Source organism: Primulina tabacum, chromosome 5 (genome assembly GCF_025594145.1).
Source record: "Primulina tabacum isolate GXHZ01 chromosome 5, ASM2559414v2, whole genome shotgun sequence".
NCBI lineage: Eukaryota > Viridiplantae > Streptophyta > Magnoliopsida > Lamiales > Gesneriaceae > Primulina > Primulina tabacum.
In genome coordinates, this window is record NC_134554.1 from 14581305 (window position 1) to 14608881 (window position 27577).

At 34.2% G+C, this 27577-nt stretch overlaps 5 protein-coding genes and 1 pseudogene across 5 annotated transcripts; 1 reads left to right on the plus strand and 5 right to left on the minus strand.

Annotated features, from left to right (window-relative positions):
• Positions 1–1416: 1416 nt before the first annotated feature.
• LOC142544158 (uncharacterized) lies at positions 1417–2136 on the plus strand. The gene has a single exon (XM_075651226.1). The coding sequence runs from the start codon at positions 1417–1419 to the stop codon at positions 2134–2136; it is 720 nt and encodes a 239-aa protein (XP_075507341.1).
• Positions 2137–4018: 1882 nt separating this feature from the next.
• Positions 4019–6148, minus strand: LOC142544159 (serine/threonine-protein phosphatase 7 long form homolog). The gene is made up of 4 exons (XM_075651227.1): positions 5351–6148; positions 5162–5274; positions 4991–5078; positions 4019–4891 (listed from the first exon to the last, which is right to left on the minus strand). The coding sequence occupies exons 1-4, from the start codon at positions 5375–5377 to the stop codon at positions 4019–4021; spliced, it is 1101 nt and encodes a 366-aa protein (XP_075507342.1). The 5' UTR covers positions 5378–6148.
• LOC142544161 (protein MAINTENANCE OF MERISTEMS-like) lies at positions 5458–6108 on the minus strand. The gene has a single exon (XM_075651228.1). The coding sequence runs from the start codon at positions 6106–6108 to the stop codon at positions 5458–5460; it is 651 nt and encodes a 216-aa protein (XP_075507343.1).
• Positions 6149–7868: 1720 nt separating the features above from the next.
• Positions 7869–9123, minus strand: LOC142544843 (protein trichome birefringence-like 39). The gene is made up of 4 exons (XM_075651876.1): positions 8833–9123; positions 8579–8750; positions 8286–8461; positions 7869–8195 (listed from the first exon to the last, which is right to left on the minus strand). Exons 2-4 carry the CDS (start codon positions 8702–8704, stop codon positions 7958–7960), a joined length of 540 nt encoding a protein of 179 aa, XP_075507991.1. The 5' UTR covers positions 8705–8750; positions 8833–9123; the 3' UTR covers positions 7869–7957.
• A 4023-nt stretch (positions 9124–13146) lies between these two features.
• LOC142544162 (uncharacterized) lies at positions 13147–16083 on the minus strand. The gene is made up of 6 exons (XM_075651229.1): positions 15170–16083; positions 14913–15093; positions 14519–14818; positions 14192–14472; positions 13619–14108; positions 13147–13528 (listed from the first exon to the last, which is right to left on the minus strand). Exons 1-5 carry the CDS (start codon positions 15901–15903, stop codon positions 13631–13633), a joined length of 1974 nt encoding a protein of 657 aa, XP_075507344.1. The 5' UTR covers positions 15904–16083; the 3' UTR covers positions 13147–13528; positions 13619–13630.
• Positions 16084–20259: 4176 nt separating this feature from the next.
• LOC142546913 (U-box domain-containing protein 44-like) lies at positions 20260–23875 on the minus strand (annotated as a pseudogene).
• Positions 23876–27577: the final 3702 nt, after the last annotated feature.

The window sequence follows — 27577 nt, forward strand, 5'->3', positions numbered from 1 at the left end:
TCGGTAATATGAGTTTCGATGATGTAAGTGGGCCTTGGGATCAATATATAAATGTCTCGTTGAAACAAAATAATGCTCCATATTGGCCGAATCCAACATTAGATACGAGCGCTCGTTGTCCGGATCAGGTCAACAATGATAATATTTGGAGGACTGATTCCGAACCCGATATGTCATACAACGAGTCTGAAGAAGAAGAAGTGAATGTTGATGATGAAGTGAATACTTTTACAAATCCCGATGAGGGTACATCATCTCGACAACCACCACGTGACACATTACAGAGGCAGACCGTACCATTTATGTCAAACACTTCTGAGATGCCATCATTTTTCAATAAATATTTTGGTGAAGAGCCTCATGATTATGTCGATGTTCCTTGTGGAGTGCAATCAAGCTATTACAATCCGGATAGAGGTGAATTATGCGTCAATATGTTATTTAAAGATAAGAATGATCTTATTGCATCTATCAAGGATTATTCAGTCAGAGTTGTCAGGCGTGAGTACCGTGTCGTGGTTAGCACACGCAGTTTGTGGAAGGTACGCTGTAAAAATAATTCTTCTACGGTCATTTGTCGATGGGGACTTCGCGCTTCTTTGAAGGCCTAGACTGGTTATTGGAAATAACAAAATATGACGGGCCTCACACATGTATATCTACCGCTGTTGGTATAGACCACAAGAATCTGAACAGTGATATGGTGGCACATACGCTACTGGGATTTGTTCGTTGTGATCTTTCGTACGAGATTAAGTATATCATCGAAAATGTGAAAGATAAATATAGATATCAAATCTCGTACACGAAGGCATGACGAAGTTTGAAACGTGCTATTGAAATTGCTTATGGTACATGGGAGAGCTCCGTGCAATTACTCCCCAAATATATGTGCGCTTTGTCAAAATATAATCCGGGAACAGTTGTGGAGTGGAAGCATCTGAGAGCCAACAATGAAATGAGTAAGACACTGAACTGTGCTTTCTGGGCATTCAGGCCGTGTGTTGATGGGTTTCGGCATTGTCGGAAAATAATTAGTGTTGATGGTACACACTTGTATACCAAATACAAGCATAAAATGTTGATCGGTGTCACTTGGATATAAACAATCAAGTTCTACCGCTAGCATTCGCTATTGTGGATGAAGAAACAACAGATTCTTGGAAATGGTTCTTGGAGAACGTAGGAAGACATGTTGTTCGTGGTGAAAACGGCGTGTGTCTTATTTCTGATAGACATAAGGGAATCGTGCGCGCAACTGCAGAGCTACCATATTTTCAACCTCCATACGGTGTGCATCGTTTTTGTTTGAGACACGTGTGTTCAAACTTTAACACTAAATTCAAAGACGTGCATCTGAAAGATTTATGCTGGGCGGCAGGCACACAAAATCAAATTTGTAAGTTTGAATCAATAATGGAGGCAATCAAGCATAAAAACATTTTGGCACACCGATATTTGGCTGTAATTGAGAAAGAAAAATGGATTTTGGCTCATGACGGTGGTTGGCGTCGTGGGGTGATGACAACCAATATGTCAGAGTGTTTAAATAGTGTGTTGAAGGGTGCTCGTAGACTTCCTATATCTGCCATAGTACACTTGACACTTATGAGGTGCGTACAATATTTTATTGAACGTGTGAGTAGAGGTGGTCGTATGGTTCAGGAAAATCAGCTGTGGTCAGATTATGCATGTCGGATGTATGACAAGTGGGCGAGAAAATCTAATGAACATCGTGTTGCCAAGTATGATGTACGTGAGCAAACTGCTTCGGTTGCAACTGTAGGAAGACCAAGTCGTGGCCAACATATACAGGTGGTGAAGTTATCAACGAGTGATTGTTCGTGTGGTAAATGGACGATTTTTGGCATACTATGTTCTCATGCTATTTGTACCGCAAAGTGGCACTCGTTGGATCCCACGACACTTGTGCAGGCATGGTATAATATATCTGAGTACTTAGCGACTTACGAAGGCAGATTTCAACCTCTTGCAGATGAGCGCTACTGGGATCCTCCAACTTTCGAATTGCACCACAACCCTGTTAGACGTGAAAGAAGAAGAGTTGGTAGAGATAGAACAACTCGATTGAGAAATGAGATGGGCACAACTGTTTCTAGACAAAGACAATATTGATAAATTGTTTTGTTAAATTGTAATAACAGTTGAACTGTTAAATGAGAAATTAATTATTTACATCTTGTTTACTTTGTTAATTTTTTCTATTTAATGTGTAAAAAAAATGGTTCATAATTTCTTTTAGAAATGCTACTGCTCGAGCGTGAGGTGTTCGAGAAAATTTTCCAGAACGCCTCGCGCTCGAGCGGTGAACTGTTACCGCTCGAGCGCGAGGTCTGCGCTGCACCCATTTCCTTATCTCCTTATCTCAAATCCACCATTCTCCATTCCCCTTCTCCTTATCTTATTCTCAAAACAAATTCTCATCTCATTCTCAAACCATCTCATTCTCAAACAATGGCTCCCAAGAAGGTGAAAGGTAATCCCGGCTCTTCTTCTTCTTCGTTTGATAGAACTAGATTTGTTAGTGATGCGGCGCAGACGCGGTATGAACATGCAAAAATTAATAGAAACCCGATTACCGAGCGGAGATTTCGTAGACAAAGAGAAGATCGATACGTTGGGCCTCTTTTGGGGTTGGAGATGCGCAAATGGGAAAAATTTGGAACTCAACCGAGAGCGGCGGTGGTATCGGTGGTGCGGAGTTTTATGCAAATGCGGGTGAGAGGACGGATGCCAAGGCCTTTGTTCGAGGTAAACTTGTGTCATTTGATTCGGGTATAATCAATGCTTTTTTAGAAACGCCAGAGGTCGATGATTCTGCCTTCCAGGCTTTGGTTGCTAACCCTGATTATACTGTGATCATCAACACCCTGTGTCATCCAAGGGCGATATGGAAACCAATAGGGGGGGTCACCAAGTTGTTTTGATGAAAAATATCTGACGGCTGAGAATGCTCTTTGGTATTTGTTTTTGGCGAGGAGAATGATGTCAGTCTCACACAAAAGTGAAGTACAAAAGGAGCGAGCCGTGGTGCTATATGCTTTGTCTCAGGGTTACCCAATCAATGTGGGAAAACTTATCAATTCTCAAATTTTGATGAGCGTTCATAACAGACACATCGGGCTTTTCTTTCCCTGTATCATATCAGAGTTGTGTGCGATGGCAGGGGTTGTGTTCCGTGATGATGAAGAGTGGATGCAACCAATGAAGCCCATTTGTGCACAGGACTTGCAGCGGAAATACGCTAAACGACAGTTAGACTTCAGGACGGATGAGGGAGATACAGGTGGATCGAGTACCGCCGCCCCGCGTCAAACACAACCCCACAGACGGTCCCTAAACGACAAAGTAGATGAGATGCTTGCCTTCATGGCTCATCAGGAACAAGTTAACTTGAACCACAATGAACATCTCGCATTTATCGAGTCCACGATGCAGACAACGATGGTCGAGAGGGGTGTTGACCCAGTGACCATCCATTCACCTCCTCCGTTCATTCCTCCGTTCAATTTTCAATATGACTATCAGCCGCAAGGGAATGCAACAGGAGTGCCACCACCAGATAATGACGAGGATGAGTAGTGATCAACGAGTGAGGTATGTGAGTGACGTATGTGATATCATGTTCTTCTTGGTATATTACTGTAGTTTTTGGTTCTTTAATCTTAATTTACTTATCGCAGATGAGCATGATAAAAAGAAGAACAACAAATTTGAGAAGATGGACGTCAATAATGTTGTTTCATATTAACTTTCGATTGTGTATTTTCTTCTGTTGAGATGTGTAAAATTTTCAAAAAAATTGGAACGTTTATGTTTATATTTTTTATTTCATCTTTGTTTATTTGTGTTATTTTTCATGCACTTGTATTCATCTTATCTTTCGTTTATTAACACTATACTGAATAAATAATAAAATATAGACAACGCAACAATGCAAACTGTACAACAATAAAAACGTTAAAGTTACAGTTAATTAGCAGAATCATCGTCATAATTAAAATGATACAAATGGCTTCCTATTCCACAATAAGGTGGATTGCGTCTTCTCCTCCTCTCTCCGCAATCCTACATTTTCAGGAATTTGCTCATTTGAGTAACCTGGATAAGTGATAGGGGAAATAACATTCCTCTGTGATCGAGTGTCATGCACAATATGCTGAGGTCCAACGTTAAGCAAATTAGTGAAACTTTGTGTGTTGGACCAATAAGGAGTCTGAAAATCAGTTTGACCAAACGGATGAAAATCACCGAACCTTGGATCACTGAAATAATCAGGTTGAGTATTAGATGTTCCTGCAATATTCAACTCAGCTGACGTAATAATCGTAGAGTCTCCTGCAAACCCACTTGGTTGCCTAACCATGTCACTTCCCCATCCTAATGATGACTGATGCGAAAACGGAGAAGGCGTACTAAAATTTTGTTGAACATTCATTTCTCCAACAAAAGTATTGTACGGACGTGGTTGAAAATCAACGACATTCACTGCAGGTGATATGGTGCGCATAGTTATTCGATTGTACCATTGAAAGTAGTCTTCGTCAGTTTGCATCGATTGCCCGTGTCGCACCCCTTTACAAACATATCTGAGCCGATTATTCCACAACTCAATTGAATTTCTATGATACTCTCTCCAATCGGTGTTTCGATGTCTTATTCTCGTGATATTATGCATATCGTCATTGTCGACGGCAAACCCTGGAATTGATTGTCGTCTTCGAAATTGTCGCATTACACGATTAGGACGATGCATCTCCACGATGTCAAAGCATATAAGGGGACAAACACATCGCCATATTTTATTGTCGTATGAATCAATAATTGTCTTCACATCTATGTCATTTTTCTGATATACGCTCCAATTAAACTGTAAAAAAAAAGTAAATAAAATGTCAGTATTCATTTAATAAATCAAAACAAAATAGTCTTCGTGTCATCAATATTACGTATTAACATTTTATAATACCTCATTATTATTCATACGATCTAGAGAATCCCTTATAATTCTTACAGAATGTGTTGGCGAATGTGTGTAACTAAATCCATATTTCCACCTACAATTATAAAAAAAACAAATACATATCAACAAAATAGACAAGATATATATGATATTACCACCATAAATTTTAAACATTACCGTGCACCATATGGAGAAACTGGAATGAAAGCATCCGGATCAACGGGAGGTACAACTAATGTTAACCCATTTCGATCGGGGTTAACACATTTAATCCTGCTCCATGCCCATACCTAATTATAATAATTAAAAAAATTAAAAAATTTAACCAAAATATTATGTTAAATATTCACATCACATTAATGATACCTGCAGGATATATAAAGGTCCAGCCATTGTAGTCTTCTCTATACGTGATGCGTTACACAACTCACGGTATAGAAATGCTAAAACTGCACTACCCCAACTATAAGACTTCACGTTATCAACATCTCGTAGCAGTTGCAAAAATATAAGTCTAGCTGACCCTTTTGGTAGTCAGGGAACATTATTCCTCCAATAATCATTAACGCAACACAACGAGTAAATTTCACAACATCTACTTCTGAAGTTTCATCATTAACAAGGTTAGATATACAATGATCGTGTAGTGCAGTCATAGATAGATGACCACCTTTCAAATAATTTGAAGCTGGCAAAAATCCTAACATATCCAAACATATGTGTTGCCATTCCTCAACTTTATGTGACACATCTACGCCAGTTACTGCTTCACCATCAATTGGTAGACCCCAAATTATCGAAACATCTTGTAATGTCACTGTTGTTTCACCACATGTAAAATGAAACGTATGTGTCTCGCGTCGCCAACGTTCAACAAGCGCAGTAATCAAATGATTATCAAGAACTTGAGAGCCACATTCTAAAACTCCATAAAAACCCATATGATTTAAATATGCGAGTACACGCCTGTGTAAATAATTATCAGTATACAACTTCCAAATCAAATGGTCTGACTTCTTCACTTTGACAATATCATCAACTGTTAACGAAGACACGCTTGATGACATATGTGTCGCTTGTAAATAGAGGACACTGGGATCTTCTGGATTTCGATTATCTGTCATTCTGAACTATGCTCTAAATCTTCTCAACTTTGTCAAAAAAAATTTCGGTGAGAAATTATGAAACCGATGAATGAGAGAATGAGAGAATGAGAGAGTAAAGATAAGAGGAGGAAAGAATAGGAGGGAAGGAACGAAGAAGGAATCGGGTAAGATAAGGATTGGATGAATGGAGTAGGAACACGTAGGCGCGGTATCATAAGGATTTGATGAATGGAGTGACATGTGGCGCTCCACGTGGGAGCGTCCGCGCTTACCAAGCGCGGATTGTATTACTTTTGCAAATCTTTTTTTTTTCAAATTAGTTTTGAAATAAATTTTAAAATTTGAATTATTTTTAAAAAAAACCTGTATGGGATGAGAAAAATTATCGAACATTCTAGTATATTGCATTTGTCATATTGTACCGAATTTTTCAGTATCGATATCGGTATGACATTCAAAAATTTCGGTATCGAAAAAAATTCATATATTAAAAATTATAATATGATATCAATTTCGATATCGGTATGACATTAAAAAAATTTCAGTATTTCATTATAACATTCAAAAAAATTTAATATTTCGATGTGAATAAAAACAATTTTTTATATTTTGGTATAGACGGTATTATGCTGATATTTATTATATTTCTTAATTAGTAAACCAAATTTCGTTGACAAAATTATTCTTTTAAAGGTAATATTTCCTTAACTGTATTACACGGACTTAGCCAGGTTTGAGTTGTATTAATAAAAGATAAATGTAGCATCCAAGCGGGCAACTCAGATCGTAGGATATGACGAACACCTATCAAAATGCAGATGTACAATTCTTTCCTGCCTATTTGAGTCTGTGACACATGACTTTCCCGGTATACCCGATATGATTTATTTGATTAGTTTGGTTTGCAGAGTAATGTGTTGACATTTTTGGGTTTAAGGAGCGCACCAAACGATAGCAACTATGGTTTCTCAAGATTAAATTTTTTTTAAATAAAATAAATAAAGAGATGCACGGTTTTTTTACCATAATCTATTCGGCTATCGAATACACAACAAAATATAAGTATTCAAATAATTATTTAAAATTTATATGTTAAAATTAGACAATAGTTTAGCAACAAAAGCATGCATAGCTGAAAATTTAGTCAATGGCGATCGACTACACAATAATCTAATATTATTTACGAGATGGGATTTATTATATATTCATATTGAAATATAATTTTATTTTAATATAGATTATTATTTTGCTTATTTTTCAATTTGTCCCTAACCACCAGATATATATGATACCAAGATGCAACAAACAACGCATGGGGGCAAAGGACGCAATCTATGGGAGGGATGTGTTAGGCTGTGTTCCACATGCAAATCATGGCAAACTCCTAATTTCCAGTTATTAGTTTTTTTTTTCCTTTTTTGTCCCGATTCTAGCTAATTCGAAGTCGAGTCGCGTCAAATTTATAACGGAAAACTATCTCGATATCCATCACTTTTCGTTTACAAGAATTGAACTCGAGATCTTACCTAAAGACGATTTTTGACATCATTCGAGCCAACAAATGTTGGTTTCATCGTTATTTTCTTATTGACCTTATTTCAGACTTATTAAAATTTAAGCCGAACTCCAGCATGACATAATCCTGAATATTACCAATTGAAAATAAACTGTACTTCCTCATTAATAATGTCTGGCTTTATTATTGAGGTCGATCGTAACAGTGTTCATGCTTAATTCAACTAAATTTAAATTGAAACGGGGAAATTTATGTTTAAGAAACAAAATTAGAATCATATCAACAAAAGATTGCAGAATTAAAAAGGAAATACAAACGACTTTTTCTAGAGAAATTTCTTGGATTTTCAAATTATATCTGTTGTATGTGAATATACTCGACTAGTCGTGCGTACAAAAGGTGGTTCCATGAGTCGAGGACTCCGGCCACGCACCAATGGGTGCAGTCCATGCCTTTGAAAGCATTGTATGAGCTGACAGGATCGACGTCCGAGCTGACCCATTTTGCCCATGTATTTAATCCTTCCCTAAATGCAACCATCCTATCCACGTCCTTCACTATCTTTCCCTCGACTTCAACATAATCCCACCTACGTTATGTACACAAAAAGCTTACTATTCAACATATTAGTTCATAATATTAAAGATTCAAATCACGTGGTAATGTTCACGAGCCTTACGGTTGCTGATCGCCGCGTCGGTACCACCAAAGCCATGTATTAAAGACCAAGACATCCATTTCTTTCCACACGCCTCCGTTTTTAAGCGAGCCGAGTTTCAAAACTCGACCTACTGTTTCGTTTTCAATATCTACTAAATAATGCGAATTGAATACGATAATCGAAACGTCATAGTCCTGCAATACACATAACAGTGTTGCTAGGATTCAGCAGCATCACGTTGGCCATATTCATCGGATGAAATTAATTAAATAAAATAAATATAATATTTGTCATGAAATTATTCAATGCACCTGAAATGTGACGGTGGAAGTAGATTTATCCGTGCGGCTTGTGATATTTGATCCTTTCACTGCATTGTGTAGAAGGCATACCATTGATCCCCATTGATTAGAACTTATTGAGTCCCCAACAAACATTACCTTTTTCCCCTTCAATCTCTTCAATAAATCCAGCCCATCAAATCTGACAAATTTCTTGGTAAATAGTACATTATTTATTATTATTATGATAAAATATGTCATAACTTAAACACACACGTACGTACCTTGGAATGTTGCAACCATTGGGTTGCCATCTATATTCAAGGTACTGGTGATCGGGTCGACCGTACTTCAAGCAATCGAATTCTTTTCGAATAAACGGGCAATCGAGCGAGTCATAAAGAGGGTAAGATTCATCATGCACCCATTCTCCTTCGTAAACATTGCAACTCTTTTGCTCCCTTGTTGATTATGCTGCAATACAGATATTTGAGGGCTGGAACACTATTGACAGATAACAGAGAAGCAACAAAAATTTTATTATTTCACAAGCCATCTTGTGTATAACTTGTATATTTTCCATTGTGGTGTGCCTAAAGAATTCGCAATATATAAATATATATATACACACACACATATATGTATACACACGTGTGTGTATCCAATATGTATGTATACATATATAGTGTAAATATGGCTTCAAGGAATAAAATTAGCAGCTGGAAGTAATCTTCAAGAATATTTATATATAAGTCAAACATCGACTTGAATTATTTTGTTTCTAATTCTACTTTTCTAAAAAATATTTTCCTGTGTAGGATATGGACAAGAGATGGCCGGCCGAAAACAAATTATATTTCACTTTCGTATTTAATATTAATAAAAAATTTCTTTTGTTTGCTACTATACATGCATATCTTGGTCCTGCACAGGTCAGGATCTTGATATATGTCATTTTTTGAGATCTTGGTCGAGCTTAAAATCCAATATCCAAGCACAATACTAAAAACGAACACATATCAAGATTTTAGTCCGTAAACAAATCGTTGTAACGTACCCATCGACCGTTGGAACAATTCGTTAGTTCAGACTAGTAGACAAAGTTTATTGGCACGTGATATTCATTGTGTACGCGTAATCTATATCATTAGCGTGAAAGACAAATATTTATTTTTTTTAAACAAAAATGGACGAAAGCACATCACATGAAACGTGAATGGTATATTTTATTCTGGTAGTTATATTATGTTTCACGTATGTTTTATTTAATTTTATATAATTAATAAATATTTCATTTTTTTAGGGTAAATATTTCATTTCTAAAAATTGTTTCTAAGCTATCAATATCCATAATCTATTAAAATCTTCCACTTAAACATGTGTCATATATCCGAACAAACATGTATGATAAATATAATATATATTCGGTTGTGAAAGATTTCATATTGATCCAAGTTCGGATATGATGAGCATCATATCAAAACGATATATATGTATACAATTGGAAGATTTCACGTTGAAATTTTGAAGTTCTTCAGATTCACGTCAAGTTAATTCAAGATAAATCAGATCAATTTGAACATATTTGAAGGCACTAATTCTCAAAAGATTGTTAATTTGGCTATAGCTAAGGCCGAAAAGAAGAAAATTAATAGTTCAAAATCAACAAACATATATATTATGAGTATGTCTCTTGTGAGACGGTCTCACGAATCTTTATCTGTAAGATGGGTAAACCCTACCGATATTCACAATAAAAGTAATACTCTTAATATAAAAAGTACTACTTTTTCATGGATGACCCAAATAAGAGATCCGTCACACAAAATACGACCCGTGAGACCGTCTCACACAAGTTTGGTTTTTGTCATGTATTATCCTTCAAATTCTTTAATCTGTTTACATTAATAAAATCTAATTATAACACAGATGAATTTGTTAAATATTCCCGGTTTCTTCAATGACACAACATAACGTAAATTGAAAATATATTTCGATGATTTTTTTGCATAAATCGTGTAGATCTAATAAAGTTACATGCATTTTCTAATTATACTCAAATGTTCCCATAATTAATAAATTTATATAGGTTGAAATTGCAAAAAATATATATAGTTTAAAAAGAAATGGTTGCGAAGCTAACAATTTACGGATGTACTCAACAACGACTGCCTAATTTATTCAAGTCATATACAAAAAATGAAATATATTTTATTTAGTAAAGATGTTAGGCTGTGTTGCACATGGAACATACGGTATTTTATTTTTTGGATTTGGAATTAGATCTCACGATCAAATTGCGTCGAACAAAAAATATTCCCATATGTGTCTTTTTAATTCGTATACAAAACTTGAACTCGATATTTTATTTGAAGGAGACGATGGATTCGTGTGAGCATCAATTATTCTTCCACGCGATGCATACGTACCTACATATTAATATTTTTTTTTTAGATAATGCTTTTGCGAAACATCTAAAAATTATATTAAAATAGAGAAGTTTAAAGATATTTTTGTAATTTTTTTTATATCAAACCAATCAATTAATCTAATTGTAGAGATTGGTAATAACTTAAACTAGTTGACCATTATCAATTTTCTTGGAGGGAAAAAAAAACCCTTTATAATCAATTAATTCACCCTTAAAAATAATTTAATATACAAATGTTTTTCTACATTATGTAATTAGTACCTAGGTTATTGAACTTGCTAGAATTTTCTAGAAATCATTTGTGTGAGTCTTTACTTCATAGAATACTCTAGAATTAAATAAATATTCCATATTTAGAATGATCCATTGTAAATGTCTAAAAAATATCCAAGAAATACTCCATATATAATTATGGAGACTTAATCTCCACCGTATGATGATATTGATCTTAGTCATCTATTCTTTGGATGAGTAATATAAGTAAGAGGTTCACCACTTTATTTGTGAAAAGCACTAAAGCAATACAAGGTTATTTTCTCTCAAAAGTTTAATTGTCCTCTTGTATTCTTGTTTTGGGTAGGCTTACTTAGATTCTTTTGGGGAAGTTTGATTGTCTCACACGTCTCGAGTTCGAAAAATTAAGAACATGATACTCAAAGAAGCATATATTACACAATATTTGTTTATAATATAACTATAACAAAAAATGATGAAATAAAAAAATGATAATTTTGAAATTAAAAATAATACTTTGGACATAAAAATAATGCTTTTAAAGGGTCGGATCAGAGATCCGCCTCAAAAAATAATATGTGAGACGGTCTTACAAGAATTTATGTATATGTTTAAAACAAATCGGTCTTGAAAACAAAATGAAAATTGAATTGAATTAAATTTAATTATTATTGATATACTTTTAAATATTAAATTATTTTGACTGTTTTAATAAATTTTTTTATTGGACAATTTTTGTTTATCAATCCGATTAGCTTATTAGTATGTAATTCCCCTAATTTTAAATTGAATTGAATTTATAATATGATTCTAATGTTTCAATTCGCCATCAATCGATCTTGATCAAATACAAAAGATTGTGTTACACTTTAAAAAATATCTCAACAACGACAACAACAATAACAACAACAATAATAGATGTGTTCCTAAATAATACAACAGTTTCTAGTTAACATATCATTAAATTTTCAATTTCAAACAAAATTGTGAAAATAAATAAAAATACACATATATTGAAAAATATAACTAATAAAAAAAATAAATTAAATCCATCAATCCAATCACAGTTTTATTTTTAGAATAAAAATAGAATTAGATAATTAAATTATTTTATCCCTATATTTAGGATAGATTCAAATATTAAAAGTAATGTAAGTCACAAAAGCCCAACTTTGCATGAATTGAAACTTTGGCTAGAGGGCAGCTTGCGAAGCCAGATCAACCAAGCTTAAACCCAAACTATGATTGATCTTCATAAATCCAAGAAATTGATGGTATCGTGGCTAATATGAAATTCAGACATTATCACAAACGAACAAGGAATTGTTTGGTATGATTGCTAAATAAATCCCCAGAAAATAAATATTTTGTTAGATATTAAAACGATAAAGATGATCATTTCAAATGAGATACTTGCAAAGGAAGTAAAAAATGTGGCTAGCAAAGTTTTGAAGAGTCCGAAGCAAATGACAGAGCCCGAAGAGGAAAAATTGTGTATATTTTGATTTTTTTTCTCCAAGTTGAATGTTATTACTTTTGACCCACATTTTACTAAATTATCGATATATTTTGACTTCCGGTTTCTAATTTTTAGGTTTTTACCATTCATTTATACGGATAAAAAAATCAATTTACCTTTTGGATATGTTTACGTTTACCATTTTGAAAATTAAAGTTATCTTTAAATAATTATCATATATATGACCGTATATTGTTACCAGAGTTTAATTGATCCGCTCAACTAATTTGGCTTTAGGACTGGGATAGGTTTTATTTTGATTTTATTTTATTTTTTTTGATACTGAGTTGTTTTAATTACTTGCTACAAAAAATGAAATCAAATATTTCATTCTAATTTTTAGTGTACTTTCAAGTGTTTCAGATTATATTTCAAATAGATACCAAGGTTGTTTCAATTACTTGTTACAAAAAATAAAATAAAATATTTCATTATAATTTTCAGTGTATTTTCAAGTGTGTCACGTTATATTTCAGAATGAATAATAATCGAAAACAAACCATTCCATTGACTCCAAACAAAGATGGCCTAATAGGATGCCGTCAGTTGATCAAGAAGAAACTGATGATTTTTGTCTATTAACTTATATAACACACTAGAATACGACATAGTAAAGATACCGTTTGGTACAGAACAATTCCGAAAACACTAAAACATCATAATTCTGTCTTTTAACTTACAAAGATTAACATTATAGTTTCAAGCCATTGTACTTGGTTTTCTGCTGGCTAAAAGGAGCGTTGAACATTGAACCATCTTTACTCGACTCTTGTTTATGCATCAGACATTAGTGAAACTGCAACAATCAATCTTCTTGCTCTAAGAAAAGAGGAAAATATGCAAACACTGACATTTCAGAAATATCAAGTAGTTTTTCAAGTTTTACCTGTAAGCGGTATCAGTTACATGCCTGAACAGGTCTTGCATGACCAAAAGCTGAACTATGACTCTGATCTAGTTCGTGTTTGGTTATTGGCATGACTTTTTCGAAGGCTTCAACAAGCAGTGCAACTTTCTTCTTGCGAGCTGGACCGAGTTTTGTGACTGTTTGCCTGAGTGCATAATCTACCATCCATTCCTCTGCGTTTTTCTTTTCATCCAGCTCTTGATGCCTTAGATCAACCTTCTCTGCTTCTGGTTCTGGTTCCAGCGGCAAAAAGTTTGGTTCCCTGGGATTGAATTGTCCCTCTTCATCACTTTCCTCCATGAACCTCTTGCATTTAGCTATTGCTATTGCGATTCCTTCACCGATGAACTGATCTTGAAGAAGTAGATTGTTTTTCGAGATTCCTCTGCCAACTTTATTTTGGGTTGCAACTTGATCTGGTTTAGTTGAACTTTCTGAACTATCTTCTTTCATTTGATAACGATGATGGCTTCAGCTTCTGTAGGGCTCAATGATTCGAGGTTCTCTTCAACTAAGATCTCAATGCCTTCATCTGAAGAATTTTGAACCGACACATCAACATCTATAATGATATCACTAATGGCTTTGTCACCAGAAGTGACCATTTCCTGGACAACATCCTTCAAGAGGTCAGCTTCTCCAACAGCGTCCTCATTTGGAAGACATTCAAAGTTTAGACAACCAAATGAAGCTTCTTCTTCAATCATAAGGTCGGAAGGCGCCTCGGTGTCACCGAGCTGGGCAATCCTTTCTGGGGTCTTGTTGCCCTTCAAAAGACAAGTCCTTATTTCCATAAATTGTTTCTGGCTCTTCCTTTGGGAACTCAATTGCTGCTGAAGTTTTCATGCCGTTTAAACCATGCAGATAGTGAAATGAGACCTCAGATCTACAGTCATCTTTGCTAGACGCTGAATCTGAGTTTAAACTATCTTCACTATAGGTGTCTTGTGACATATCATTTGCATCAAAGAAGCTAATGATGCAGTCGCGCGGCTCCTTGATGAACCCATCATGAATCATCCCATTTTCATCTTGAAATCCATCCAAACCATCCCCTTTCTCTTCCTTGGACGGCGATACATAATCAAAATCAAGATAAAGGGCAGAGTAACGCCCTGTCTCCCAGTCCGTATCAGAAGATTCAGAATCTGGTTCATATTGTTGAATACTAGACATGCTCTGTGTTGCAATATCATTCCAGATGCACAAGTTTCCAAGTTTTGTTTCCTCTTGGAATGACGACGGTGAGGAAACTTTCTTCCGGTATTTTTGCCTCCAGGTACATATCTATTGAATCTGTTTCATTCCTGTCCTCATCAAGAGTCTCATGAAAATTGATATCACCACCACCTAAAATTGTCTCCTCAACTTCTTCATAATCTGGTGCTATAATTTCATCTCCACCATGAACCATCGGCACAAAATCAGTATTTGATGTTTTTTTCTCCTCCGCACTGTAGATTTCAACAAAAAACCCAATTGGCTCCTCGAGAGTAAGAGGACAAACGAGTTTTTCATCAGATTTTGTATCATCTCCGGCAGGCCTCGCTCGCCGTGGAGACAGGCATCCCAACTGCACGCTTCCTTTGATTCTTAAGCATAAGCCTTTTCGCCGACATGAAGCTCTTTAGAGGCGGCAGAGGATCATGAAGATGCCCATTAAGAGAACAGTAAGTATATGGGCAAACCTTGATCACAGACGTGCCCTCTGACTCGGTTCCCCCCTGATTCAGCACAAGATAATCTGGAAGCTTATAATCTTTCAAAGTCGAAGAACATGTTGCTCGAGCAATATCGAAATCCTCGCATATAACAACCTTGGGACACTTTTTCACCAAAGCTCTTCCTGGTTTGAAACTAGGAGTTTTTATCAAAGTTCTCTTAATTTTTAAACCAGTCGTCCTAATAGATGTTTTTGCTGCCTTGTTTATAGAGTCTGCACTAAGTTTTGACGGGCGGTTCAAGTTTTTTCCATGCAGATCACTTGAAACAAGACTAGCTGGAGTACTTCTGGTACTAACCTGTAATTGCTCCTTTCTTGCCACGGAACTGCTGGTGGACTTCATATAATTCGGCAACTTAGGAGAACGATGATTTTCGAACTTTATTGATCCCGATTTCTTCATTTTCTTCTTCAAATCCACCCCTTTATTCTTGACATCCTGGTACTGCAACGAAGATGGTTCAAGGTTTGCCAACCGAATTTCGGATTTTATATTATTGTCTTGGATACAAAGCTTGTTGGGAACCTTTCTTTGAACCATCTTCAAAGGGAAGAACTATGAAAGAAGAAGCATGGGATTTAGGAGTTTGCGGGAGGGACTAAAGTAGTTGAGGAAAAAAGTGATCATTGCTTTCCGTTTTTTGTCTCTAGGAGGAAGATATCGATGGATATGGAGGGAGGAAGAATACAATATTCTTGAAATAATGGAAATGAGAGATTCCAAATTTAAGTGTTTTTTCTATTGGTTTAAGTGTTGGGGTGATCTTTTTTTTTTTCTTTTTTTGTCATGTTATATGATTTATTGGTTACAAAATATATTTGAAATAATTAAATTATCATAAATATATTTTTAAAATAATGATTGAAATAAAATAATTGTTTTTTCTCATTTCAAATATATATGACACAGCATTTTCCTTATTTTTTGTTAGTAGGTCACTGGTGCAAGGAATTTGCATAAGATTGATATATTAATGACTTAATTAGATGAGGTGTCTGCGCTGACAGTGATCATGGGGCACACAATTACATTTATGTATTATATATATATAACTGATTTTTTTTTTTCATTGTGTGGAAAATTAATGTAATATTTAATAATAAGATTTTATTTCCCCTGAAAATCCGTATATAACTTTATACTGCCATCTGTATAATTTTTCTTCTTGTTTGTGATACGATCTCACAAATCTTTATCACGATCAATCCTACCGATATTCACAATAAAAATTAATAATTTTAGCACAAAAAATAATATTTTTCATGGATGACCCAAATAAGAGATCCATCTCACAAAGTACGACCCGTGAGATCTTCTCATACAAGTTTTTGCCTTACCATGAGTAGGTATTTTGTGAGACGGTCTCACAAATCTTTATATGTGAGACTCTCACAAGAGACCTACTCTTGAAATAAGAATGACCTCCAATACCCTTTAATGTGATATATCAATAAGAAAAATCTTTATATAATTTACTACTTGCCGCTACGATTTTTATGGTAACGACAAATTGTAAATTAAACAAATTAGAACGAAGAGTATAATTTTTGATCGCCAGAATTCTTACAATAATTATTAAATTGAAAGTGTACCCACATCAAATAAAACTTTATTAAAAATATAATATTATAAGTAAGATGAGTTAGTGTATAATAATATAATAATAATGTAATTGTTATAGCGAAAAGGAAGCCGCACTGAACAAAGGGGTGAGCCAATGGCCGACACTAAGTGGCCGCCCATTGGGCCCACCCGGACCGACTACCAAACGTAAAACCCCACGCTCTCTTATTTTAATTAATTAAAAATTAAATAATCATCACAAACGATCAATAAATCTCATTAGTATAGCTATATTTGTTAGATTACAAAAATTTATGAACCTCTATTTGTTTTTTCGGATAAATTTCGACACAAAATATTGAAAATCTAATATTAATATATGATATTTAAGTAAAAAATATTTCACATATGAACTAGTATATGATTATTGAGTACTCGAACATGTATAAAAAGTATTGGTATTGATTACGTGTCTTTATCAGATAAAAATGAGCACAAAATATTGAAAAAATGATACTAATATGATACTCGAGTACAAAATATTTCAGATCTGATACTAATATATGATTTTTAAGTAATCAAACATGTATAACAAATATTGATATTAATGAAACATGTCTTCTTTTCATATGAAAATCAGTACAAAATAATAAAAAAATATGGTTAGAGATGTTCATCGGTCGGTTCGGTTCAGTTTTCTATTTTTGTATTTCGGTTTTTTCGATTTTAGAAATATATAATCTGATATTCGAACTATTTTCATTCAATTCGGTTTTATACCAAAATGATTCGATTATTTTGGTCGATTAATTTGATGATACAATTATTTAAATTAATAATATAAATATATTGTAAAATATAATATGTTTTTTTAACATTATTTATTAGTAAAACATTTAAATATAAAATCTAAATAAATTAAATAAACAACAATCAATTAAACTAATTTAAAATGATTTTTCATTCACTAAATATCATCTCAATAAATAAAGTATAAATATTAATTTAAAGAAATTTCGGTTTTTTTGGTCGATTTGATTTTGAAATATATAATTCGAAACCGAATCAAATATACTTCGGTTTTAATATTTATATCTGAATTACAAAATTCGGTTTTTGGTTCGGTTCGATTCGGTGTTTGGTTTTTTCGATTTGAATTTTTGAATTTTTCGGTTCTATCCTAAGTGAAGACCCCTAAATGTCAATATCAAATCTTTCAATCTATAATCAATATATGATATTTGAAACGAAAACAAGTGTACCAAGTACTAGTATAATATATTTTTCTAATTTTATACTCAACTTTTTTTTTCCTTTTGTACCATATCTAAAACAGTGATTACTCAAATATCATATAGCAGTTCTAAATTTTCAATGTTTTGTATCGAATTTCATCCTGAAAAATCACATGTAAGCGTGGGTAGTATTGAAACATTTTTTTTTCTGAATCAGAAACTGCATAAATTTTTTTGTCTGACAGGGACTGGACATAAATATAACTATGATGTTAGGGATTTAAAAACAAGTATCTCATATATCAATATGAAGCATGAATGATCTTATCAAGAATTGTACAAGTCGATAGAGTATGTGAACATTTACCCATTGATAATGACTAATGAGTTCGATTATTCCTACACTTTCTCGGACGAGACTATCACATATGGTTTGTCCAATGTGGTTTATCTAACTAACATTATTTGCAGGCTATTGCGTTACTCAAAGTGTTTATCCAATACACACAGAATGATAACGACAAGTTTTATTGTTATAAAAAAGTCCATCATCATGAAAAAAACAATGAAGCATGAAGGAAAAAAGAAAGAAGATGAAAAGACAAACACCTCTTGATTTCATGATCATGGTTTGCCAATTGGCCCTCTTTATGAAAGTATGTTCTTTTTGTATTCTAGATAGATTTTATACATTTAAAAAAAAATTAATACATACTTTATTATTTATATAAAATATAAAGTGGGGCGTGAGTTTATCATCATAAATTGAATATATGGATATTCTTAATTATGTTGAAATTAGAAATAAGTTGCTTTGGCAAGGTTCTAGGACTTTCTCGAGAATTACTGTGTTGTGTGTTATTATTTTGCATAGTAAGTATTAAGAATTTCAATAGTTGTACTAAATTCACCTTAGAGAGCTACAGTGATAGTAAACTGCACTAAGCAAATTTATATGACAAGTTCGTCAAAAAAAAAAAACGCTGATAGAGAATAGAACCTGTGACAAATTGATCATAATAACACTTATTCCACAAACTTGAACACCACTCGGGGCAAATGTAGCTAACTTGTCTTCAAAATACAACTAAGAGACATAATTTATGTTCTTAAAGCTATAAGAATATGATTGTAAAAAAAATTTCTACTGTAGAGCAAATATGTTGCAACAGATCATAAGAAAATGCCGTGTTTTTCCCAAATCCACAAGTATAAAATTCCATTTCTATGTACCTTCGATACATCATTTAGCTACAGAAGAACAAGATAGTAGCTTGATCTTGCTGTAAAAAAAATAATCATATATGTTTCAACAGGATATTTGTACCTATTTATTTACACCTTAAAATAAGGAAAAATCTTTATCGATGCTGAAAAGCAGCTAGCAGTGAGACGAATAGAACCGAAGAAATCAGAAAAATAATATAGGGTAAGGTTTGGCTACTCGATGAACTTTCATCCACTCCAGCCTCTTGTGAAGGGTAATTTTTCTTGTCCTCGACAAAGGCTTCAAAGTAATCTTGATTGCCACTGCTGAGAGGAGAAACATTCGAGCTGCCAACCTTCATCATTTCCATCGCCTGTCACGCAAAAAGATCATTTCCTTTGTACCATTACTGGTAACATTTATCGAATATAGCTATTTATACTACATCGAAAAGAAGTCCAGACACAAAAGGAATGTAAATTATTTTTGTTCATTAAGTTACAAAGAAATATTGTTTAATATAACGACGAGTTGAATAAAAAATATTATTTTAATATGTAAAGTATTAATGTTTAATATATATTAATTATGTCAAAAATATAGTGTACAATATATGTTGGTTTGAGTTAAAAATATTATTATTTTTAATCAAAATTATCATTTTTTAATGCAGACATTGATCGGTCAACGGTCTCATCCGTGAGACCGTTGCATATGAGATCTAATATATATATATATATATATATATATATATATATATATATATATATATATACTTTTGATATGTTGCACATTTATCGTGCACACTTATGTATAAGATATCATTCACCTATTGGATTTAATGACATAGAAAAAGTGCACATACAATATGTGAATGTCACATATTGGTATAGAATACAGAAATATGAAATAGGAGGTTGGAGGAACATGTATTTATGAAGTATACAAACTGAGTAGCAAAAAGCTTTAGCTTTGCGAAAACGATTTGTTTACAACACTTTGACAAAGAAAATGCCACATTTAATGCCTCAAAAGTAACTAGATTGATCTTGCAACAGTTCAAGCTGTGCCAATAACTTAGCCACTTTAGGTTTCAGTTTAGCATCACCATTCTGTGCAAGATCAATGAGCACCATTTTTGCATATTCTCCATACTCTACTCTATAAGCCTCAACTCTAAGTATTCTTTCCAATATCCAAAGAGCTTTCTCTCTAGACTTTATGGTACCCGACTCCAGGGCTTTCATAACACCTCCAACACCTGACATTTTCACGATATAGTCCGGTTCCAGCTTCCCAAATTTCATCTTCCAAAAGGGTTGCAAGGCAAGTTAGAATCGCTTCATCTGAGATACGTTCCACCCCGTTCAAGATTTGAATCAATAGGGTGATAGCTCCAGCCTTTATCAAACAATATGTGCTTTTGATGGAGCAGCAGCCACCATGAACTTCGCACAAGGAATCCGATGGTTTAGGCAAGCAAAACCATTTCATTTTCTGAGATTTACTCAGATTTAACGAATTTTGTGACAGTTGCGAAAAACACAAAGTAGCCTTAGATTTAGCAACTTCTGAACCACTCATAAGCAACTTTAAGAGAATAGGAATGACGCCATTCTCAACAGAGTATTGCTGTAGTCTTTTATCTGTAGGAACTGTGAACCGGATCAGTATACCTGCAATACTCTCGGCTAACCAAATCATTGTAGGTGTTGAATTTAGATGGCTTAAACTGACAAAAGAAACTAACGCATGAAATAAGTTGGCATTCCTTAGTATATCCGTGACTTTCCTATCGTTTACCGGAAAATTGCTAAGTATCCCAAAAGCAGCGGCCTTTTCACTTTCTGATGTTGACGATGATGCAATTTTGGACAGCATATTTAGAGAAGGGTACCCCAGATTTTCAACAAGCTCTCCCGGCGAATCTTTGGACAGAAGTGTAAACCAATTTCAAAGCACCAGCCCGGATTTTAGAATCTGTTTCTGTAAAGAATGGTAGAAGGAGCTGAATTGCTCATTTTCCTTCATTTTCTTTCGAACCTTAGATGCATTTTCATGCGAGGCGATGCTATTTAGCGCTTGTAAGAGGTGATTTTGGATTACGGGACTTGAAAGATTTAGCAGAGAAAGCATCTGTCGAGTGATATCTTGTTTAATGAGTAGTATAGTTTCAGACTGTGCCACCTTCGCTAGAATTGCTGATGCTGGTTCTCTTAAGGTCATTATAACTGATGTCACGGAGAATAGGAGCTGAAGCAGAGGTACCACTACTCCCGAGTCAATCAAACGTTGGATATTTTGCTTTGAGTTGGACAAGTTCTGCAACGCATTCAAGGAAGAGAGTTTGACCTCTAGATTGCGTGTGCTGAACATTTTGATGAGTGGCTCAATCGCCCCATCTTCTCCAAGAGAAATCTTGTTATGCTCAGTTAGTTCCATCCTTGATAATGCTGTTGCCATTAGAACTTTACACATGTCTGAACCTGAAAAAAATGAAAAAACTAATAAGAGAAGTTGGACTTCTTCTCAAGTAACAATAATACGTAAGAACAAACACCAGCTGGTACATCAAATGCTATAACTAGTGATAATTCTAGTTGAATCTTTTAAACCGTGCACAGATCCAATCGTGGCATTTGATTGTTGAACCACTTGCAGCCTCAAGGTAAAATAGCTGTAACTGTTGCAATTCATCCCACAGTCAACTTCTCTTATATGTTTTTTTTTTTTTCATTTTTTCAAGATAACAACAATTCGTACACGTAATTTATCAAGAAACACTACTTGTCAACTCTGTTTTTCAAATGGGGTTGGGGAACATTATTGCAAAAGTTAATAAGTTTGCATCACAACTAATAGCTTAAAGAAATTCAAGAGAGTTCTCTAACTGCACCAAATGAAAGAACAAGAAAGAATGAACATTACCTTCCTTCAGGAACTTAATCAGAGGCCTAAAGTAACCAGCCTCGGCCATATGAAGCGCATTTTGTGTATTTCCAGACATGACATCCAGCAACATTCTTGCATCATGCGAGGCCCTTTCATCATCTCCGTTGGAAATAGCAACCAACATGACAACACACCCTTGTATCCGCCCAATTCGTCTCCTAACCCCAGGATCGACACAAAGGCTAGACAAAAGCCCAACTGCCTCCCTTTGCTCTTCTACGTCTCTCATCAGAGACAATACCAACGTCGATAAAAATCCCAATTCCACCATCTTCTCCTGCACATCTTCAAACAATGTAGCTCATACATCATTTAAAACTTGAAAAAATTCAAAATAACTACTGCTCTAAAGTACCTTGTTTTGATCATTTAGCGTAACAAGATACCTAAGTATTTGAATGATTATCACTCTTTCACAACCGTTGCACGCACTCAGCCGGTTGCATAAGACATTAACTACATCTTCATCATTAAGCTTTTCATCCGAAACCATACCATCCATTACCAATGAGTTTAACCCGAAAATTGCTTTTTTAAACTTTTCTTCATTATCGGACCTTATATGTACAAAAACATCATCAATGCCAAATATACCCACGCTTATACCCTCCTCCAAAATATCATCATCGTCAGCATCATCATCGTCATCGTCGTCATCATTATCATTATCATTATCATCATCCTCCAGTCCCTCTGTTTCATATGTTTCCTCCATCTCCCTGACCTCCATAGCAGAATCCGATTCCAGTTCCGAATTTATCTCAAACCTCACATACATCATCTCCTTACACAATGCCTCAACCATATCTTTGTCAGGCAAAGGCACTTCAATGGCTGGCGAATAACACAAGGCCTAAAGACCTTCCAAGATTTTGTGTCAAATCTTCTAGTCTTTTCAAGGGAAATGATCGAATATTCGAATCATCCATTGCTAATTTGGCTCGTTTATAATCGATTTCAAGAGATTCAATAGCTTTGTTGAGAGCCGGTAGCTCATTTTTCTCTACACTTAGCTTCATTACATCAAGAACCGGACGTAATTTCTCGATAAATATCGAGAATTCTGTAATGGATTCTGTCTGCAAAGAAGATGAAGAGATTGAGTTTATCGTCGAAGAATCAAATTCAGGGATCGTCAAAGAATCTTGCTCCGAGACTGGCTCTGACACAACTGATCTCTCCATTTAACGGAATATTGAAAACCAGTAACAACGAAGAAGAAAAAGAAAATCTTGAAATTCCAAAACTCGAATCCCAGAAACAAAACAAAACAAAACAAAAAAATAAGGAATTTTGCAGAACAATATCAGTAATTGAAGACAGCCAAATATTATTGGTTCTTCAGAGGTAAGGAGGAGAAAAGGGATTGCTAACACCTGTAATTTGTTCCTGTAGAACACAAATGGAAATATAAAGAAAATTCCAAACTTTAATCACAAGTCAAACAAGAAAGAAAAGTAATCTACAAGACTCTTGAGAAAGGCTTGGACCTGGTTCTAGTCTCGTACTAAATCAATGTTTGCCTTCTTCATTTGAGATTTTTAACTCACTCATCATCAATCTCGCAAACTACTGTATTTAGTCCATAAAAATCAATCAAACTTCACAGAAATTCATCATTTAAAAAAATAATAATTAAAAGTTTTAAAAATATAGAACGATGAATACGTCTCACGGTCTCGCGAATCTTATCTTTGAGATAGATCAATCCTATCGATATTCACAATAAAAAATAATATTATTAGCATCAAAAATAATACTTTTTCATGAATGACCCAAATAAGATATTTTTTCATAAAATACGACCCGTGAAACCGTCTCACACAAGTTTTTGTCTAGAATGAACGGGATTTCATATTAAATTTGTAAATACAAAATAATTATACAGGTTATTATTTTTAGTTTACTTTATTTAAATATAATAAATTGCTACCATGAAAAAAGAGGTCCGACCATTTTTGGAAATTTGCCGTTTGTCTAGTTGTGAAGGCGAGCATTTTTGTTCAAAGCCGGCTGATTTGTATAATTGAAGGCCGGTCAAGTATAATCATCGTATTGTTCACGTGTCGTGTCGTGTCGTGTCGTGTCGTGTGCTTGCAAAATTATTTTTTATAATTAAATTTAATTTAAATTAAAATAGAGATAATTTCCAAATTATAAGATATCACAGTGAAATTCGAGAGAACAATCTAAAAATATTTTTAAATTTGAAAAAAAATATATTTAATTTTTTAGAGTGTATTATATCTGATTGTCTCAGAGATTTTTATCTTCTAAAACACAATTAGAACATATTATATACAGCACCCAATGCAACAAGTGGTCTGCCATCATTCGTAGTATTGGCGAGGTACTCTCACATTTCAATTTTGATGAGTTAACAATTCGTACACCTGGATTAGAATATCCTTCTTCATTTTTTTTCCATAAAAATAATCTACTAATTTAATTTTTTCTCAAAAATTAAAATTGCATTTTTATTTTACATCTCTCAATCAGTAATTATTTACTAACGATCTTTGTACATACAGAGATCTTAAATTAAAGGCAAAAATTTGTGCGAGACGGTCTCACACGTCGTATTTTGTGAGATATATATCTTATTTGGGTCATCCATGAAACAGTATTACTTTTTATGCTAAGAGTATTACTTTTATTGTGAATATCTGTAAGGTTGACCCGTCTCACAGATAAAAATTCGTAAAACCGTCTTACAAGAGACCTGCTCTAAACTTAATAAGACTGTATAGATTACATTTCACTTCCAATTTTAGCTTGGCAATGACAAAATTTACGGCAATTTTTTTTTTAAAAAAAATCATAAAAACTTTAAAATATAAAAAAACAAAGCAAAAACTTGTGTGAGACGATCTCACTGGTCGTATTTGTGAGACGGGTATCTTATTTGGGTCATCTATAAAAAAATATTACTTTTTATGCTAAGAGTATTACTTTTTATTGTGAATATCGGTAGGATTGACCCGTCTCACATATAAAGATCCGTGAAACCATCTCACAAGAAACCTACTCAAAAAACAATTAGGGAAAATTGCATGATCTTATATATTTATTTTTTTGTGATTTTGACATTTTATATTGTCAATTTTAGTCCTATTAGTTATGTATCTTTCAATGTTTGCTAATTTTAGTCTTTTTTCATCGGAAATACTTATATAACACTGAATACGTCAATATCATGGTAGCGCCACACCGAGAAAATAACAAACGTTGCAAAGAAAAGAAAAAGATAACAAAACATGTGGTGAGCTAGGTCAGGGTTTTGTCGCCAAACCAGGCCCCATGAAATTGGCCTAATCCCCAGTTCTACGTACTGTATATGTTAGAAAACAAACCCGTTAGTCTAAGTCGAAACTGGGTGGACAAGAACAATTGGACCATCCCTAACCACACGCAACTCTTACGTATTCCCCAGTCTTCTGGTCAATGTTTCACCCGAAAGCCATATATAGATATTTTATGTTTATTTTTTTAAAAAATAAACATAATTATAAGTTTGTTACGTACTGAATTAGGCGCCACCAGGCTATATAAACTAGCTAAGAATATTGATTCATTAATTCTCAATAACAAATCCCATTTCACGTCTAAATATTTAATACATTTCAAGATATCAGTGAAGCTGGCCGGACTAATGCTCGACACCTTAGCCGTGTTAGTTGCGATGTTACATTTCTGAACCCCGATCCCAAAGGCTTCCCCATTGTGGGAAACCTTCTGTCACTAAACTCCGAGCTCACCACATGCTTCACTCAACTTGCAAGAACTAGGTCGAAAAATTTGCGCTTCGTGATAACCTCTCCTGATTTAGCAAAAGAAATACTCAATCTTTATGAAGCTACGTTTGCTTACCGGGACATGACTGTTACCGCTAGTGAAACATCCTATAATAATTATGGTTAATATAAATCTTAATACAGAGAAATATTTTGCAAAGTAAAATTTATTTTCTCACTAAAAGATAATTACGTAAGAGAAGGTGATCACTAGGTTGATGTATTATGATTTAGAGTAACAGTGAAAAACTACGAGTTATAGGTAATACTCACGGGGTAATTGGACGGCCCACATATTAATATAACTAGGGGTTCTTTGAAAAAAATGATATGCTACCTTTAGGTATGAAAATATATTAATAATTTTTGGCATAATGAACTTTGGTGTGAAAATTTGTTGAGTACGGAGATTTTGATATATAAAAATAAATATTATACTAGTTATATGAATAAAAATTTTATCACGTATTGACGTGGAATTTTTTTGGTAATTTTATAAAAAAAGACCACGGATTTTCAGAATAATAATAATTATTATTGTTATAGCAACAAGAAAATATCTCAAGGGTAGTGATTGTCTGTTAGAAGTAATAATTGTTAGGGATGTAAAAAATTATTGAAATACAAAAAAAAAAAAAAAAAAAGTGAGTTGAGTTAAGGGTTTAGGATTCACAGTTAGATCGAGTTGGAACCGAAATCTGACCCGAAAAAAATTAGTTTGGGTTGACCCGAATTAAGAATCACGTCACCTATCAACTCGAACTCACCACACACACACACATATATATATATATATATAATACGACCAATCCTATTTTTGTAATGAATTGCCGCATTTCCATTTTCCCCTTCTGAGTCCACTTCTCTTCAGTTTTCGATTTCTATGAGGGTTTGACTCATACAACAAGGTATAACTATGGATGAACGGAGCTTGAAATTTGAAAGTTACATCAGCATAGCAAAATTTACCAGCACAGTGAATTCAACAAACCATTTCAGCAAACTATTCTTACGGTCAGATGCTGTTTCAAACTTGTAACTGAAGAATTAATTCGAAATTATGATTGATAATGGCAATAAATAGGACGCTAACACTCATATTTTTTCCTATAAATAACATTTGAATTCCTAAGTTAGTTGATACCCCCATAAAGATCTCGGGTCATGGATGACCCGGGAAATAACGGTAAGAACCCGAGTAATGGATGATCCAGGACAATGCATAGATAGCTCAGAACGTGGTATTTGCAGAGAGGTCTCATAGATAGTCGGGCAAGTAAGGGCCTGGGACGTCGTCATTTACCTAGGAAACCAGAGGCTCGACCTCTCGAGTAAACTTCCGGGTGATGACTCTCTACCCGATATGCCTCGATAACAGTACTGCACTCGAGTGTTTGAGTAGGTAAGATTTTGTCTCGATAATCATTCCTGACAAAATCTTACTGATGTGACATGATGGAAAA

Excerpts from the sequence above, each read along its gene's own strand:
- LOC142544162 (XM_075651229.1), bottom strand. The coding sequence starts at position 15,903 with ATGGTTCAAAGAAAGGTTCCCAACAAGCTTTGTATCCAAGACAATAAT. Across the intron at positions 15,094-15,169 it reads AGCGAGGCCTGCCGGAGATG|TGCGGAGGAGAAAAAAACAT; the intron begins ATACAAAATCTG and ends TGAAATCTACAG. Across the intron at positions 14,819-14,912 it reads CAATAGATATGTACCTGGAG|AGCATGTCTAGTATTCAACA; the intron begins GCAAAAATACCG and ends ATTGCAACACAG.
- LOC142544159 (XM_075651227.1), bottom strand. The coding sequence starts at position 5,377 with ATGGCTGGACCTTTATATATCCTGCAG. Across the intron at positions 5,275-5,350 it reads GACCTTTATATATCCTGCAG|GTATGGGCATGGAGCAGGAT; the intron begins GTATCATTAATG and ends TATTATAATTAG. Across the intron at positions 5,079-5,161 it reads GTTTCTCCATATGGTGCACG|GTGGAAATATGGATTTAGTT; the intron begins GTAATGTTTAAA and ends TTATAATTGTAG.
- LOC142544158 (XM_075651226.1), top strand. The coding sequence starts at position 1,417 with ATGGAGGCAATCAAGCATAAAAACATTTTGGCACACCGATATTTGGCT.
- LOC142544161 (XM_075651228.1), bottom strand. The coding sequence starts at position 6,108 with ATGACAGATAATCGAAATCCAGAAGATCCCAGTGTCCTCTATTTACAA.
- LOC142544843 (XM_075651876.1), bottom strand. The coding sequence starts at position 8,704 with ATGTTTGTTGGGGACTCAATAAGTTCTAATCAATGGGGATCAATGGTA. Across the intron at positions 8,462-8,578 it reads CTTCCACCGTCACATTTCAG|GACTATGACGTTTCGATTAT; the intron begins GTGCATTGAATA and ends TGTGTATTGCAG. Across the intron at positions 8,196-8,285 it reads CGACGCGGCGATCAGCAACC|GTGGGATTATGTTGAAGTCG; the intron begins GTAAGGCTCGTG and ends TACATAACGTAG.